At 40.3% G+C, this 19,333-nt stretch overlaps 1 protein-coding gene across 2 annotated transcripts in view; it reads right to left on the bottom strand.

The window, feature by feature from the left end:
* Positions 1-19,333, bottom strand: part of ssbp4 (single stranded DNA binding protein 4) — a 48,363-nt gene that overhangs the window by 19,789 nt on the left and 9,241 nt on the right. For both annotated transcript variants that reach the window (XM_079471260.1, XM_079471259.1), the window contains exon 4: positions 16,725-16,809. In XM_079471260.1, coding sequence (XP_079327386.1) covers positions 16,725-16,809 — 85 coding nt within the window. The remainder of the gene's footprint in view (positions 1-16,724; positions 16,810-19,333) is intronic.

The raw sequence follows: 19,333 nt of genomic DNA, 5'->3' as shown, positions 1-19,333 counted from the left end.
TGGTTACATAAAACAAATATATATATATATTAAATACAAATTTTAAGATTAAAAACGACAAAATAACAACTACCTCTCTTTACGAACTTATATCGCATCACATTTTGCATTATTTAACATGTTGTCGCATATCACTCTTTTAAGCGCAGCCCTACAGATCCCTTGAAACTGCAAAGTTCACCCCAAAATGTAATTTCTGTAATCATTTACTTCAAACCTGTGTGACTTTCTTTCATCTGCAGAACCCAAAAGAAGATGTTTTAAAGAATGTTGGTAACCGAACAACGGTGGTACCCATTGACTTCCATTGGTTTCGTTCAAATTTTTTTGCGTTTCAGGTTTTTAATTTTTTGAGTGAACTACAGACAGGTACATACTTGGAAAGAAGATTTAAAGACCGTTGAATATTTATTTAAGATCGTTATACCTTGTCTTTCACATCTTTTTTATCCATCTACATCTACCCACTAAAAAGTATTTAATGATATAGAAACATGCCCAAAAGTGAAAGGTGAATTATCTACAATCCAATGGGACTGACAGCAATGGCCTCACTGGGCTACAGCACATGTTCTGCGAGTCACAAGCCCTGACCCGGCTCACTACCTAACTGGCTGTGTCAGATATCTCACTTTTTTTTCTCATAAGGGCCACACACACACACATTCACAAAAGTGTGCACTGTACCTATGCACTTTAATTAGAACAGTAAGCCCTGTGAGGACGCGTGCATAGAAACATTCATATACCACACATTCAGATTCAAAACAAACCCAACATCATGTCCCCCTTAAACATCATTGTGTAAAGTCCATGTCTATCAAGGACTCTGAAGGCTTTTAGGATCTTCAAAATCTGCTTTATAGAAAATACTCATCATCCTCATGTCATTCCAAGCCTGTATGACTTTCTTCTACAGGACACAAACAACATTGACCCCAGTTGACGTCAATTGCATGAACACAAACAACCAAGACAAAATATCCTCTTTTGTCTTCAACAGAAATCATTCCTCTTTGGAAAGACTCTGTAGAGTTTGGAGCTCGGCATACTATTGTTTACATTATGAAAATAATGGCCCAATAAAATTGTGTGTCTGAAAGCATTCATTTTTGCTGTGGAGAACTGGGAGATTTGTCACCCAGCATAAGAAAAACTTGCTTAGAACAAACAGAGGAAAATGAAGTTGTGACAGTGGAAATAACCAAGTTAGAAAGCACACCTGGTGCTGACAAAAAAAGAAAGAAAACCATAATCAAAAATCCCACTCCAAACACTTCAACAACCCAACTGCATTTCTACAAGCTTCTGCCTGGTAAATAATATGACTTTGGGTTCCCTCACGGATCCACAATCCCTTGCAGATCATGAGTGAAACCACTGAGCGTATGTCAGCCAACTCTTAACCAGCTGCGGCGAACAGTGGTCAGCCCACCCAGCCAGTGGTCAAATCCCGAGTCCAACAACTTGCTGGCAAGCACTACAGTTCTCCACTTCCACACAAAGTTATTACACTGTCAATAGGTGCAGTAACATTAAAGCTAACCTAGGATCAAATCTGTTCGAACTGTGCTCTCCTGCGCACCTTAAACATGCCCTGCTCTTAAGAAATTACAAGTACCTGAAAGCCCAACAATCACAGCTGTTGAAGAAGAGACAGTCTGTGTTTAAAAAGGAACTCTGCTTGACTGCAAACATTGGTGTGCGGTCATGTGCATGTCATGCTAACCTGTGCTAGCATTCCCATCAATAAGTAAAAATCCTGACAGAAATCTCTCTCCATAGCACAGGCTGGTCAGTCTCCACCTCCCTCTGAGAACAAAACCAGTTAGAGCGTTGGGCTTGTGATCAGAAGGTTGCTGGTTCTAATCTCAGTGCCAGCAGGTCATGACTGAAGGGCCCTTGAGCAAGACACCTTACCCCTGATTGCTCTGCAGTAATGTGCCACTGTATAAAACTACTTGTAAGTCGCTTTGGATAAAAGCGTCTGCCAAATGACTAAATGTAAAATGTAAAATGTAAATGTTTTTAGGGTTTGGACCCTGAAAATCGAGTTTTGTTCTCATTTTCGAATACAAATATAACATAAACATACTTATTTTTTTATATTTTCTGTCACGAAGACTAGATGTCTTAGGTTACTTTACTTTTTTATATATTTGTACAAGAAAACAAGAAAAAAATTGCATCGTTAGAATTTAGTTTTGTCCAAAAATTAGAACTTCTTGCGTTTTGGCTATTTTGGGAGCCTGAAAATGTTAAATATTAAAACGTTTTTGAAAACAATACTATAGTCCCTATAAACAAAAACATTTTGACTGAAAACAGCGATGTAATGTTCATGCATGTTACATGATCCGATATACATGTGCGATCGCTGGATAAACAAAACCACAACAACAACAGACTACATAACTGTGCAGCTCAAGTCACTGAATTCGCAAACGTTTTTCTGTGTGTTCCATGTGAACTTTTTGGATTTTAGTATATCGTATACCATACGTTTCTCATAGTACATGATTGACATAATAAAAATAAGAACATATCAATAGGGAACAAAAGTCAAAATGCCTTTCACGATTTCATTTTCTTCTATAAACTAATGTGCATCCAAGACCCACATTTGTAGATTATTTTCACCTTAACAGAAATTTTGCTCACAAACAACTGCCAACCTAGAGAGCACAGGTATGTCTGCTAAAGATCTTGAAAACCTCTGCTGTAGAAACATCTGATAAACGTCTTAAAAAGGCAGTTTTACATACATTCTAACTAATAAGCATCTTACAGGAAAATATTGGAGATGTCTATATGACATCTGACAGGAAACCTCTCAGAGACGTATTTCAGATGTATGAGTTCTTTCAGGGGAACAAGATGCTTGCAGAATCCAACTGACCATAATGCCAATCCCACCACATATTTACAGATAAACAGATGTAAAAATTAACAAAAACAGTGATGTTGCACTAAATCGTCAGGCCCATTTGGTAGCGGTCTTCTCCGGTGTATACAACGACACCTCTATGTTCAGCTAAAAGAACCAAAGCTTTTAGCTTGAAGCTCACTTTAACTGCATTAGCCATGTAGGGAGCATGGATGGAAATCAACTACGCTGGTATCATAATGCGATTACAGTGACATTAGAAACCAAATACTTTGTGTCAAAGTGTTCGACAACATAAGGTGAAAAATGTGTGGGCTTGACGCCGATCTCAAGGTGTAAGGGGCACTTAAACTTTCTTTCTGCACTTAAACAGCTTTCCTGTAGCTCAGTGGTAAGAGCATGGTGTTAACAATGCCAAGGTCGTGGGTTTGATCCCAGGGGATTGCACATACTTTAAAACAAATGTATGGGATAATGCAATGTAAGTCGCTTTGGATAAAAGCGTCTGCCAAATGCATAAATGTAAATGTTAAACCCTGGGGATGCCTAAAGGATGTGTCCAGCATACAGCGATCAGTCTCTCTCACAATTTCTGTCTTTATGCTTATTTCTACATGTGAACACACAAACCGAAAAGTCCCAGGGGGGATAACAGGGTTCTCTCTCTCTGTCTCTCTCTCTCTCACACTCTCACAATTGAGTCTGGGTGTCAGGCAGCTCACAGAAGCCGTTGTCATGGTGACAGGTCCTGTCTGCGTTCCCTCCCTCAGGCATCTTAGATCCAAAGCTTTGCGTTTTTGAGAAGAACGAAAGTCAAAAAGGGACGCAAGAAAAATTAGTAATAGAAGCCTTGGCGAAAGCAGTCTGCGAATAAAGCTCCATTCAGTTCGAGAGTGATTTTATTGATGGAGGTCACCAGGTCGCTTTAGGAGTTCCTTGCATTTGGATGCTCTTAGATTATTGGTGGGCTCCATAACTAGTCATAGCTAATCATAAATGAGACGCATTATCCTTAAAAACTCAATACAATTTATAGTAACAAGCCATCTAAAAATGAACAAGGAATAAATTAGAAAGTGGCATTAATATAGGGAAAGGGGGCACGTCTGATGGGAGAAGTAGAGTTCACATTCATACGATGGGACACCTACAGGTCAGGGTGGCATGGACAGGAAGACTAATAGAAAGCCCAAGCCACAGCGTCCCTCACAGTGCCAGCAAACCCAGCAGGCATCTCACACCCCTATTCCTGGCGCCCTCCGCCCTACACCTGACCTTTCAGACGCCCTCCACCGATCAACTCCAACAAATCTGCCCCAGCATCCTACCCTATCTAAACCAGGGGCTGTGTGCAGATCCACCCCTACATTTGGTCTGTATCATGTAACATCCCCCTAAAACATTGTGCACCTGGTGCTAGCTAAAATAAGGTCTAATGCTGAGACCATGTCAAGAAGACCACCACTGGCCATTCTAGAAAATGTCTACAAGATAGAAAACCAAGGAATGAAACACCAATTCAATGCAATTTCTAGGTTGACCCAACGGTATAAGTGCAGTTGCATGAAGTCTTGTTTATTACTTATTACAGCTCTTGACTTCCCCCCATCGGGCTATCCAGCATGTTAATTGCAAGGCAAACAATTCTCGAGCCCACATTAACCTCCCGAAGTCTCCCGTGAGTGGAGGTTAGTTAAGTCCTTTTCAAAAGCATTGACGCCACTGGACAAGTACCGGTTTCAAACTAATCCCATTGGAGGAGGGACCCCTTCCCTTTTAAATTCTCACAGCGGGGAGCACTGATGAAAGTACAAGCGATATGAGCCACATCAAGGAAGGTGCGGAGAGAGACAAGCGTTACCGCTTTCTTTGACCACTATTCTGTTAGCGATGGTTGGTGCGCTGGTTTAATGTCAGTGGAACAATATAGCTTCGGTCATTACATCGAAACGGCCCTTGTATTCAATTCCCTTGGTGTGCTTTGAGTTGTTCCCGGTGGTGAGGCTATTTAACTAGTAGTTCACCGTGAATTTAAAGTAGAAATTAAAAGGGTAATCCAGAGCTGAAATGCTTGTAAAAGGACGCTATTAGAAGTAGAATTTGGCAATCGTTAATCTCATTAGATAGTCGCTAGTGTTAGCGTAGCTGGTGGTCATTAGCTTAGTCTATTAGAAACTATGGTAAACTAAAAATGGGAATAAGTGAATGGTAAATTGCAGAAAGAACTAGAACCTGCTAATTTAAAGCAAAGTCTTGATTGCGTAAAGGCACATTTATAACAAGAATGCTAACAATAAAGAAAGCTATAACGATAGTTATATTGACGTCAACACCAACAGACAATGTAGGCCTGTATGTTTATTCTAAGACTGCTTGGGTTTCCTGTTTTAAATGCACAAGCCCTAAAAATCAACGATTAAACAATATGTTTAAAACTTATTGTCTTTGTGTGAATGAGTCTCAAAATCCAAAGATGCTGAGACAATATTTAGAGAATGTTGGTAACCACATTGACTTCCATTGTATGGACCCAAAACCACTGGAACATTTCTCAAAATATCTTCATCCGTGTTTTACAGGTTTTGAACAACATGCGGGTAAATTATTCATATTTTGATGAAATTTCCCTTTGATACTCTGGGAATACAGAGCCACAGATGCAATATGACTGGACAGATGGAAACAAATGAGTAACAAACTAGCATTAACATCCTCTGCTTGCTCACCCACAGTCTCATGTCACACCCTACCAGCCCTCATTTTCTTAAGTCTAGGTTCCTAGACCAACTATGTCCTCTGAATCTGAAATCCTGTTCTCTTTCAACACTTTCCGGTCCCTTACCACCCCCTTCCCCAATTCCCCACCCCCTCTGCCTCATAAACTCGCGGGAAAGTGCAGGAAAAAAATCCTTTGGTAGGTCGGCCAGATTAAACTGCCACTGTAATCCGCTTGGCTTTCACCTCCTTGTCCTCAACTGAGAGAGGGAGAGATGAAGAGAGAGAGAGAGAGCAGCGAGGAAAAGGATTGTTAGGTAAAAAAACAAGGGCAAAGAGAGCATTGAGAAAACAAAGGCCACCAGTGAGGCAAAAAAGCGAAGTAAATAAGCATGAAAGTAGACATAATAACTCAAAAAGCGAAAAGGATATGGATTGAAGGGAATAAAAAACAAACTAATTAAAACCCTAGAAATAGGGTTTTGCAGAAGGGAGGTATACTTACACTAATACACCAGCTCAGGCATTTTAAAGGGATAGTTCACACAGAAATGAAAATTCATTCATTATTTTAAACAAACATTGACTTCCATTGTATGAACACAAAACCACACTCAAAATATCTCTTTTTGTGTTCCACGGAAGAAAGAGTGATATAAAGGCTTTCAACAACATATGAGGGTGAATAAATTACGACAGAATTTATATTTTTGGCAATTTCTACATGCCCATCCATAACACATACACAACCAATAGAGCGCTGGCAGAAAGTAGGAGGACATCCAGCAAGAAGAGGCGGTGATATACGACTGAAGCACTTCAAACAGCAAGAGCAGTGATGGACAACTCTTAAGACCAATAAAACTCAGCGCGGGAGGAGGGTGAGGAGAGCCAAGGCACGAGGAAGTGACTTTATCTTTCCCACAAAATGGGAGGGGGTGAGAACAAGGATAGTAGATTGAAGAATCACTTCCTAAAGATGTTAACAGGCTTTCCATTTCCAAAGAAAATATATCGGACACAGTCGTAGCTCAGTGCTGATAACCAGCAGCTTTAAAGGTGTAACCTTGATCTAAAGAGGGTAATTTGAGGGCCTGTGATCAATTGTAAAGCAGTAGTTCAAAGAGAACCCCCCCCCAACCACGACCCGACCAATTTCAGACAATGGAACACTTAAGCACACAATCGTCTAAAAATACAGGAGCTGTCATCGAGTAATTTAACAGAATCTATAAAGGGATTTCCTTTGACTGTCAGCAAGCATTCAATGAGTAAAAATGACTGTATGTCAATGAACTGATGTCGATCACCCAAACAAATATTTACTATACATTACTTGCAACCTAGTTTAGACCAGCCTAGAATGGTCATTTATTTCGCAGACGGTCCTTCTGAGACGAAGGATGGAGAGTTGCGGGCAATCACAAATAAATCATTCACAACTGTGAATGCCTGATAATCTTAGCCACTTCATGTCCAAGGTCCTTTTGGCTAGGTGTGTTAACCTTTTCGTTCTGATGAAGCCCATTACAGAGAATAATCGTACGCCAAATGAAGACAAATGATGTGACCGCAGTGTGTATGGAGCAGGAAATCCCCGATCACTGAGGCCCCCATTCAACAGCATCGATTCGCTTCCCAACCAAAGTATCCAGCCAGAGGAACTAAACGCTCTGAATCAATGCTACTTAGCGGATTATTGACCAATCGGCTGCTCTCTCTCTGACATTACAACAAAATGTAAATTTTACATTTGAAGATAACAGACGGAAATCGTCACAAACGCTTGAAGATGCTAAAATTGTTCATCTGTACTTAAATCTTATTTTAAATCAAAGTATTGATCGCAGCGCAAAAACAAGCTAACAAATTGAAGCTGTTAATACCGCTGCACAAAAAAAACATCTAGGTAGGGTTTGTATGTGTTGGGGGTGGGTGATTTAACACCCTCCAACGGTCCCAAAGCACTGTAGTATTTTGCATACACTGCACAGTGTTACCATGGTGACAAAGTCCAATTCTAGGCCCTGACCCACGAGGTACCAAGCAGTACACACATACCCTCACGTGAGTCCGAGCCGTGCCCATTCAAATTTTTATCTTACTAGACTTTCACCTGCAATAAACACCACTAGATCTTTTTACGAATTGATTTTTTCATTAACGTTTTGATTACATTAGTTTTTTGCACTGGTCATCACAAACAGGTTCCAACTTTTGTTTCTGATATGAGGCAAATATTTGATTCAGCCATTTGTTGTATAAATATCTGAACTGGTAAACATTTCTGCGGAAGGTATGTAATGTTGAAATTGACGAAGTATGTAATCCTCAGCGTATGTACTTGCGCATAGACCTGTGATGGAGACGGAGAGACAGATTTCGAATGCTCAGTTCAGCTGAACCTCATTAATTCAAAAATGGAAATCATTTCTGCATGGAGCACAGCGGAGACGAGAAAGACGGAACGAGAGAAAGCAATAGGGGAAAAAACTGAAGAACAACAAACAGGAGAGCGAACGCAAAGGGACACATAGTCAAAATATTTCTCATTTTACCTAGGAAGAGTTTCAAACCGAGTAACCAAATTTTGGCTTATTTTAATTTGGTGCACATTTATATACAATATTATAACTTTAAATCAGAATTTTTTAACTAAAGATCGTATCAAAAATATACAGAACACCGGGGCTAGTTGCCACAAGGGCTGGGTAAACAACAACCGTGCCCCTAATGGTTATTAACTTCCTTTAAAACTTTAAAATATGTCAATACAGAAATGTCCTGAAATAGGACAATCTAATTTAATTCAGTTGGTCATCGTGAATGTACAGATCTGTCATGCGCATCGCAGTACATTTTTAAAACCTTTACGCCATCACAAACTGCAAACAGCAAGAGATGTCAAAACTATTCCTTTATAACACAATCAAGCCACGAAAAAAATGATTAAAAACTAGTGTCATTTCAACCATAATAATGCCACAGCCAAATAATCACATTCGTGAAATAAAAGCTGCAACAAGGAACACAGTAGTAATATAAAAATACCATTCATGTTTTGACGTTGGCCTATAGCGCACAACGCCATTGAAAAATCAGCTTTGGCAGTCACAGGCTCAAATTAATTAGTGCAATTAAACACAATTTGCAGCAGTGTCCAAACCTTCATTATAGGTGGCCATATTTTAATCTACATGCAGGAAACATTTATTTTACAGTCTTGCACTAATAAACTTACATAAACCAGCAAACAAATTAAACAGACAAAACAGTGCCATAACACACTTCATTCAAGTTTAGTCAATAGATAAAATATACTAAAGCCAAACAGAATGTTAAATGGTGTCAATCTTTACAACTTTATATGAATAAATGAAATTGAACTATAACGGCGTGTTCTTTTTTATGAACTAAAAAATGTATTTGTATGTTCTCTGGCTCGGTTTTATTGTTCTATTTTCCAATTCTAGACCTACTTTTAATATGCATTCAAATAAAATCCAAACACACTAGTAAACGGAGGGAGAAAAGACATCTTCTTTAGAAGTGGAATCGTCCTGAACCCTCCCCTTCCCGCTTCTCTAATATGGGGCAGTCTCTAATCTGACCGTGCACGCTTTGGATTAAAAACCCTACGACAACAACCGCTATCACAGCCTCTGCATCCCCCCAAATCAGGTCATATGCCCATCCCCCAAGCTTTCAATCATGCCCCTCTTTCTCACTTGCTTACATGTGTCAAAATTTGACAAACTGCCTACATGGGGTTGGTAGATGTCGGTTGTCCAAAACTTACTGTAGCTCATTAGTTATTAACAATACTCTGTTATTTCCCTTTGTTTACATGTGTATGTTCAGCATTGACTCAATATATTAGTATATTAGTTTATTATTAAAAAACAATAGGATTAATGATGCTGCTATATTTGCCATTACGATGTCATTATAACTAACAAAGGCCAATAATAAAACTCTAGAATTCAATATGAGAGTTCAATTAAATAAAAAGACAATACATTTTCACTATAGAGTATTAACAAAGGGAAATATTTCATAATACTAAGAACCAGTAAAACTAAAATCGAAATCAAAGCATCTTCACCGTGGAAAACACAAGAGGGTCAGATTTTATGGTCAATGTGTAATATAACATTTCAGACAGCGGCGGTCCGAGACTTCCGATTGGCAGCTGAAAAGCCTGTGACCTTTCTTTGACCCCTTAGCCTTTATAAACTGCAGCAGTTATTAAACTTTCGATCCTGCGTGCCAAAGCCGGCAGGTATAAGATATGTATAAGACCATAAGAAGAGACCGAACAAAGGAATGACAGTGGTCAGAATGTGGCACAATATTTGCAAATACAATGACAATCCGAGGGCATTATTATCTACTGTAGATAAGAGGGAAGCATGTTTAGAGAGCTTCCTGAAAAACCATCCAAACCCCAAAACAAGATCATAAACAGGATCAAATGCTAAGATGTGTGACGTTTCCTGTCTAGACGTGCGAGAACAATATGTGTTAACAATACAGGAGATTTAACAATACGGCAATCACAGCTGACTGAAAGCAGAGATTTGAAAAGAGGCATTAAGTGTTTCAAACAGAGACAATGTTGCACAGAAGAGCAGAGGAGAGTATAATGACTTGACAATGCAGCTGGGACTGCGCAGACACACACAGAGTGGTGAAAACAGAAAGCTTGAGCACACCTGATCAGCAGCCCAGAGGCGCAAATACAGCTTTCTCTCCATCACACAGAGCTCAAGCACTCTGGCTCTCTACCCCCCTCTCTGTTTGTTACTTTCTTTATATGTCATCATGCTTTAGAATCATGTTTATTAAAACATTATTCTTTTTTACATTATTCTTAACTAACTATATTCACAGCAACAACAAAAAAAGAAAAATTAATAAGGAAAGAGAAGACAGGTAAAGAAAGGTAAGGAAAGAAAAAAGAAAAAGTAAGAAAGAAAGAAAGGAGAGGCTTAACACAAGATTAACACAGGACTTCATGTCACCCAAAAACATGGTAAAATACCATGGCACTTTCCGGTATTGCTCTACAAAAAGCAATTAGGCCAGAATCAACATACCATGCCTCCACATTTAGTTCAAAATGACCATGGTATAACAATTGTTACACACAATAGTATTTAAAGCGCACAAGAAAATGAGCGAGAGAGAAAATAAGAACCATAGGAAATGCAGAGACAGCAAAAGTAGAGAGCGGGGCAATTAAGACATGTAAAGATCGCAGTTAAACCCAGTCGTTCTGTTGTTGGGCCAGTCGGGTCCAGATATGCCAAGGTAAGTCATGGAGGCAGGTGCAGGCACAGACTCAAAGGTGATCAACCGGTCATCTGGGAGACATTTTGACTTCTAGTGAAAGCCTTTGAAAGCTCATAGCATAAAAATAATAATTACTCCGCATTAAACTCACTGTCTGGGAATAGACCCACAGCAGCAGTTAAAGCAGCACAAGGAAAGATACAACGAAGGTCTTTCCACTCTCTAACACAAACACACTCCTTACACAAATGTCAGCCGCCGCGTATAGGAGATGGAAAAATAAGCACTCCACCCAAATCACATAACGTAATCTCCTGATATAATGTCGTCTGCGCGAGTAAATCCAATCTACAGAGACCTAAAGGCTGAACGTGTTTGAGGGATTCATGCTAGTTTTGTGAGCTTGTCTGTTCTTCGTTCAATTCGTGGAAGCCTGTTGAAACTTGATCCCGACAAGACCAGCCGAGCACAACCCTCCCCACACACATTCAGACGCATACATACGCCGCATAACAAGTAGAGGGTTTAGTTTGTTGTGCCAAGCCGGTACTTGAGAGTAAAGTGGAGAAGGATGGCACGGTCCGCTATGCAAACGGTGCCAGACGTGGTAAATTCCAGCCGCGGAAGTCGCAGACGTAACCTCGCTGCCACTGGAGCTGCCCTCTGCTAGCACAACAAAGAGAAAATAAATGAAATGGAGAGAACTGTGGCATGCCTCGATTCGCACCCCTTTTCGAGGTTATGAGAAAAACACACCACTGCGGTCTCCGTGTTGATACTTGCCGAAGAACCAGATGGTTTCTTCGGACGAAACCCATGGCGGGGCAAACAGGGATGTGAGGGACAACTGTTGCACAGAAACAGAGCAAACATCTCTCATGTTTGAAGAACCATTCGGGGTGGAAGGGCATATTGGTGATGAGTCTCCGATTAGTCGACTAATTTGTTTGAAGCAAGCCTCAAATTATCTTAAACTAGCCTCTTGAAATTATTTATTCGGCTTTTGATGACAGGAAACTTAACATAAAAACCAAACTAACAATATAAATAGAAGCATCTTTAACCGAATTGGTCTTGGGGCAACATTACTATTAGCATCGAAACGCACAATACAACAAAATCTGAACTTTGCCTGAGGAGAGTAGCCGCCTTATTGTCAAATGGCTGTGATTTCTGTGGGAAGCGGACTTAAATCAGGGTTGGCCGGCCACCTCGAAGTAACGGATGAGTTTAGATCAAAACGACACCACAGAGGAGATTTGCAATTGTGGGAATTCAGACAAAGTTTAGGTCACACCTCCTCCAGACAGATGACATTTAAATTCCATTTCTTTTCTTTGCACAGGCTGTTTTTACCAGAGGAACTTGCAAGAAAGTACATCAAATATATCGTGACCGTTACTTCATTAAACGATTCAAATGTCCATCACTAAGTTCTGAAATTAACGGAATAAAGCTCTATCAGACCCTGTATTGCTTTTAAAAACAATCCCCAGAAATACCTACGCTCTTTATATTAAGACGCTCTCTACTTGATAAACAACAAATACACTGCTAGACAAAACAAACACTCTGAACCTCCACATCTTCACACTAACACACTAGGGGTGGGAATCTGCAGGGACCTAATGAGAGAATATTAAATTCATCTGGTTCATGACATTCTTCGCAGATTTAGAGTTTGGATTTTAGTTCAAAAGAAATGAGACTGCATTGACTTAATTCAACATGATAAGATTTTCTAGAAATTTACCAATACTTAATTTCCCCACCGATACCGATAGCATATTATTCAGAGTGATATCTGTCGATACACAAAGCGATAGTTTGGCGTCTATACTGTATTAACTTGCATGCAATGCTTAAGGTTAAAATAATATGCCGTTATTAATTCATATAAGGAGTATTAATATTGAATGTCAAACTGGTGATGTTTCTTAACATTTTCTATATACAGAGCATAAATTCATTGAATTTTTCTGTTCTCTTTTGATTGACAGGATATATCAAAATTGACGAATATTGGCCGATATGTCGATGGCTCTATGAGATTTATACAGTTTTTTTCTGTTAATGGGGGAATGTCCCTTTTCCCATTTGAGAGAAATTATTAAAACGTACAGTATAGTGAAGTTAATTATCACACTTTGAATAATTGTTCTCCTTTACCCAAAACAAAAATCTTATGTTTAAATAAAAGTCATATATCAATGTTATTACCAAACAAAAATTTATTTTAAATAATACAAAACATTAAAACCACAGAGAGCGAGGTGAGGGTAAACGATGCCAAATCCTCAGAATGAGTCATGTGATATTCCTGTTGGTGATCTTTCATGACGCTGGCCAATCTCGTTGAGACAGACAATCATTTCTTAAAGCTTTCAAATGAAAATACAAAAGAACAGGAACGGAGCATGTAAAAGCAATAAATAAAGGTGAACGCTGGGGCAGGTGATGCAGCAAAAACAGCTTGGATTGAGACGGCACGTAGCTCGCATTGAAAATCACAGTCACGCATTAGTCATCAAGACCACCTGGAAGCCCACGAACCAAAGACCAAGACAATGACCGAATGCTTATTTACTTTCCACTTTTGAAACGCTGGGATATTTTAACCAACTGTTCCTTCATGACTACCCTCTCTTGTCTTGTCAATGACGCAGAACTCTGCCAACAGACGCAGGGACGAGAAACATGTTCGTCTGTCGCTCCCCTTCCTCTCCAAGTTGCCTGCCTCGTAAGTGTATCATTGAGAAACCTTCACGTCTGCCATGTAGGCATATGTGACGGCTGAAATTGTTGTTAGTTATGTTCCAATTTAAACGCTGAAATAGAGCAACTTTAAAGCATTAGAGGGTCATGAAGTGCTGGGATGAGAAAAGCCATGTTTAGGTGTATGATACAGCATGAGGGTGGATAAGGTACAAGTCAAGAATGTTAAAGCTTAACACAAGTGTGTGTTTGTTTTTGCAGATTTTTTTCTTTTTGTAAATTCTACTTTAGAAACAGTAAAGAGACAGAATAGAAGTAATGATGAGCAAAAGAAGAGATCTGTTGCTTAACGTTGCACCTGATTACAATTTCACATGATGTCTGACGAAAATCTGCATAACATCGCAAACATGATGCAAGCATGCAAATATCTTCTTCTGCGACGGGTTCTGTGGGAAGTTTGCACAAAGCAGGTACAGACGTCAAAGACAAAATCTGCATACCTCTGCATTTTTATTAAAACTATCCTTTCCTTCTTTCAACCTCATTTACCTAATTTAAGAAACTAAACTGGCATTGATGGGCGTTCCAAACAACCAGTTTTTAACTCTTCAGGTTGAATGTAGCACATTGATGCGGACTTTCAAATGGAATTCGCCCTTTATGAGAATCTCAAATCCACCATAAGTAGTAATAGACTTTGAGAAGCCTGCAAGCAATGCTTAAATTGTTCCAGATGACCCGGTCTGTTTTGAAGGGGGGGATGGGTGGTAAAAACATAGTATTGAGGTTTTCTTGTGGGACTACTACAGCCGCCCCACCGGGTTGCCCGGTTTAAGGGGACTGCCTTCTGGTTCTGGGAGCCCAGCCAGAGTCACAATCCTACAGCAATCCTCAGATTAGTTATGAACCAGATTCCACAGATCTCAAGATTTGCATGTTGTATCCCATTATCTTTCCTCCCAACTGGAGGACATACTTGCACAACATTCTTGACCAGACACATGGGAAAATGCGAGATGGTAGAGAAAGAGTAATGGATAGCAAGACAGAAGAGCAAAGAACTTCACATGTAAAGGAATAATCTCAGTTTTCCCAAATCCCATCAAGACCACCAAAAGTGTACAAACAAAAAAACAACAGGCCTACGATTAATTTAAAGAATTTGAAAACCTAGTCACCGTTGAGGCCCTGACTTGAAGATGCCAATATAACTGTAGCTCCGACCGCAACTACGATTTGACTCATGGGATCGACTTGTTTTTCTACCCCTGATCCACTGACACACTAGGGAATGGGCACTGTTATCAGCCTTGGCTCAGATAGCAGGCTTGATGGGCCAGCCGGTCCATGGGGATCCCAGAGCCGAAGTTAATCAGACAGAGACAGGTCTGGAGCAACCCACGGGACTGACGCCTCCTCATAGTCACCCTCCATCACATCCACCAGCGCCCCCCCCCCCCCCCACCGTCACCGCCACCAAAGCTTGTCACGACCTCCACTGTAAGACTCTTCACACAACATTTGCCCGGCATCCACAAAAGTCTCAAAAATAGAAAGAAAGTAGCCAAGAACCAGGCAGCCATTGGCAGAAGGTTGATGGCCAGGGGAATAAGCTCTGAGAGATAGGAGCGGGGAACATGCTGGAAGATCAATGCATTACTGGCGTTGCTAAACAACCCACAAGGACTTAAACGGAGGCCTTCACTTCATCCTAGCCCAATTAATAAAACCCTGAAACCAGGAACTGGCACGCCGGACTCAACATTTTGTAGCCAAATGGAGATTAATTGCACGATGAAAAGATTACTTTACAAAACATTTGAAACGGGACGAAACACAGCCCGGATACGCTCCGACCTCCTGAACTTTGTGGAGGGTCGGAGGTTAGGGGAAACTGGTCATTAATCCTCGGACTAGAACTCGGGGGCAGGACATCAGAGCTTTTCGACCTTGCCCCAAGTCCCTGAGGTCCAGTAGCAAAGCCTGGAGGCTGAGCCCGAGTTTACTCGGAAAAGGCCACCAAGCATTTTAAACAGACAATCTGGGCACACAACAATCGTGTCAAATCCAAGCACGGGTGGTCAATCACATGGGGGGGTCGTCAGAACATTCAATTCAGGAAGCCCAGGTGTCCACTGGGTGTTAGAAATGATTAGGCATATAGATTAATTGAACACACGTCAGACTTAATTAAGCATGGCGTTTAATTAACCATGTAATTAATCTTATAGAGCCCCTACGCACATGCTAAGCCAACACAGGCGATCCGATTGGTTGAAACTTAGGCAGGCGGCTGACATGGACTTATAACAGTTCTTCACTAGCAAGTTTGGCAAATTTAATGTCTGAAGGAGGAACGGAAGCACAATCCGTGACTTAAAGCCCTAGATTTGGCCCAGGTGAGGCTCTAAATTGTGTAAAGGTAAATCACGGTTACTTTAATATAACGTTTGGCACATTATCCTCCTCCAGAGTCCATTCAAAAAGGTTTTAACACTACTAATGTGGCGGGTAAAAGATATTTGCACAATTTATATTTGACTCAAAATTTCTGCCAAGGAAAACACGCAGAGTGAGAAAAAGGTCCCAGTAAGCACCGCGAACTGTAGATACCAATGCGCTAGCACTCAAAGCCCTTCACGAACGAGCCCAAGGGTTGAGCAAGGGTCAGTGTTTGTGGTCACATTAACATGGTCATTTGCAGTTGGAAAGCTGCATCAACAAAGAGCAAGCCTTTTCACTGGAGCTCAGTGGCTCTTCACACATGCTACTCCCGCTTTCCATTACCAACTCCGGTGGACACAAAGGTCTTCTACAGATGAAAGGGTCAAAAGGGTCAGGGTGCAGCCCGCAGAGGGTGACCCTAGTTGGCCTGGCCTTCGCTTATTATGGCATGGCAGCCTCAAGAAGCGCAACAGAATTTTATTAGAACCATAATGAAACAGATACAAGATTTTCTTAGTATGTTAGCAATTAAGCTTCCAAGCTTTATGATAACACTGCACAGTGTAGAATGACAGATAACTATAACTTGATGATAAACCTGGTCATCGAGACTAGAAGTTCACGTTCAATCCAACCACACTGTGAAGATAAAAAAGGAACTCACATAGTCGTGGAAAGCTTTGGCCTCGCTGGAATGTTCACATGTCTCCCGTCGATCCGGAGCTGCACAGTACAGATCCCAGAATACACTGCAAAATAAAGCAGAATAAACAAAACTGAGAATCAAATACATAGATGAACTAAACAGTTGCTGTGTTTTAACACACTAACAGGCTATGTTACACAAGATCAAGGCCACTGAATGGCACGGTATGTTCTACGCCCATTTGTTCTTGCCTGCTCGGAAGAACAGGCAAGGCCTAGGATCAGAATTAAAATCTATACAACAATATAAAACAGACTTTCCTGATCGGAATCACATGACACCGAGCAAAACTCGCAACTCACAACTGGGTCACTGGAGTCATAACCCCTAGACAACTTCCCACTTTATGAGGTGCGACCTGCGAGTGGCTAATCAATTAGGCTTGATATTTGTTAATTAAGAAAATACGGTCCTTGAGGGCTGCTGGGGGGGGAGCAGATTTCACTTCAAATGGTCCCTTAATTACTTTATTGAAAATAAGTACCTGTTAAACAGGTCGGCATTAAACTGCTCTAACTCTTTAGATATTGATTTAATGGAAGCTTCTTAAAGCTGCTGAACCAGGGCTTGGGAAAACGCAAGCGAGTTGTTCCATCTTCCGAGGCAGCACTTTTTACCGCGGTGCGTCCTTTTCGCTGAGATGACAAAATTAGACTTCTGTTCTGAATGTGGGGGAAAAGCTTACGTTTGATGTGACAGATTGCAAAAAGGACAAAACAGGCCGCTCGCGGTGAAATCACAGGTCAATGAGGCTAATCAGTTTCATATATCTTGCCACGGTGGGGAAACCGTTTGACGGATTTGTGTTCGTGAGCATAACGTATAGTATAGTTTATGGAAGCGTTCATAAATCACTCAGTGTTTATGGACAGAATATGAGAGCTAGGTTAAACAACGTTTAGCTCATCAGATTAAAAAGTACAGAAGTGCAGCAACAAATTTGAAGGGATGATTTTGAAGTATTTAGATTTCAGGATCTGACACTCCGGTCCACTTCACAAAGGTTTCCAGTTAAAGGAAGTGTCACTTTACCTGTAAGACTGATGATATATCATCACTACATATATTTGTGTGATAGTTCACCCAAAAACTAAAATTCAGTCACCCTCTTGTCATTTCAAACCTTTTTTTATTTTTATGGACACACCAATGCAAGTCAATGGGAACAACCCTTCATTCACCAACATTCTTCAAATTATCTTCTTTTTTGTGTTCTGGAGAAGAAAGAAAGTCCTACAAGTCTGTAATAGACATTATTTAAAGTAGGCCAAGAATTATAATGACGGCGTTAGCATTCAATGCCATTTAGTAAAATTTTCTTTTTTATTGCGTGGCCTCAAAAAGGGGCAGGTAACGGCATTTAAAAAAGATTTAGTTTGAAGTTTGACTGATAAAAGAGTGCAAAGTTGATTCACCTGCAACAATGCTGAAGACGCACGCTCTAGTCTACCTAAAGGCTTTGGAAAAAGAGAGGACAAAAGCCAAAGAATGAACCCACAGACATGATGCCCTACAAGAGCCACAGACCAGCAAGTGAATGAGCGCTCAGCAGGAGGCACTATACATTAACACCTCACATTCTACAGAAGCCATAAACCATGCAGGAAACAAATAAAACAGGTGAAGAAAGAGGGGGAAAAGTAAGAAAGGCACTTTGACAGTGGAACGTCATGGCTGTTCTGCGCCCCTCAGTCACTTCACAATAAAGCCGGGCAGCATTATCATATCTATCAGCTGCCGTTAAAGAGATTGCAGCTTTGTCGGAGAGCTGCCGGAGGGAGACAGCAGGACCATCTCAAATCCAATCAGGGTGCAGGGGAAATGAAATAAGACGCCAGTTACACTTTGTTACCGAAAGCCGCAACTAGGAATACATCAGGGGTTGGAAGAACGGCGAGCGTGAGGCATGTTTTCTGGAAAAAAATGGACGGTGTGGAAAGTTATCACATGGGACATATCTCATACAAAGATTATACAAAAAAGATTTGTAATTAAAAGTCTAATTGGACAAATGTGTTTTTCCAAAAAGTGCTTTTATGTGAGACATGAGAAAGGTATGACAACTAGCCCCGGGAATCCTTTAAAGTGATAGTTCACCCAAACATGAAAATTCTCTAAAAAACTCTAGTCATTTCAAGCCTGTATAACTTTCTTCCGCAGAACACAAAATAAGATATTTTGAAGAAAATTGCAATGTAATGTAAGTTTCTTTGGATATGAGCGTCTGCCAAATGTATAAATGTAAATGATGACAGAATTTTCATGTTTGAGTGAACTATCACTTTAAAAAGAATACTGGGCCTAGTTGTCACATCTTTCTCAAGTCTCACACAAAAGCACTTTTGGAAAAACACATTTGTCCAATTAGACTTAATTACAAATCTTTTTTGGGTGAACTATCACTTTAACTTGAATTAATGAAATGAGTTTTCAATGCTTGTGTTCATTTGCCTGTAAGCACAAGCCTACCGGAAACTGAGGTTACATTTGGTAACAACATTAATTCAATATTTATATATCAGCACGTAATGTTAAATCAGCAGCTTTTTTTTTTACTTTCATTTTAC

The sequence above is a fragment of the Barbatula barbatula genome (genome assembly GCF_947034865.1).
Source record: "Barbatula barbatula genome assembly, chromosome: 13".
NCBI lineage: Eukaryota > Metazoa > Chordata > Actinopteri > Cypriniformes > Nemacheilidae > Barbatula > Barbatula barbatula.
This window is presented reverse-complemented; position numbering and strand designations above follow the sequence as displayed.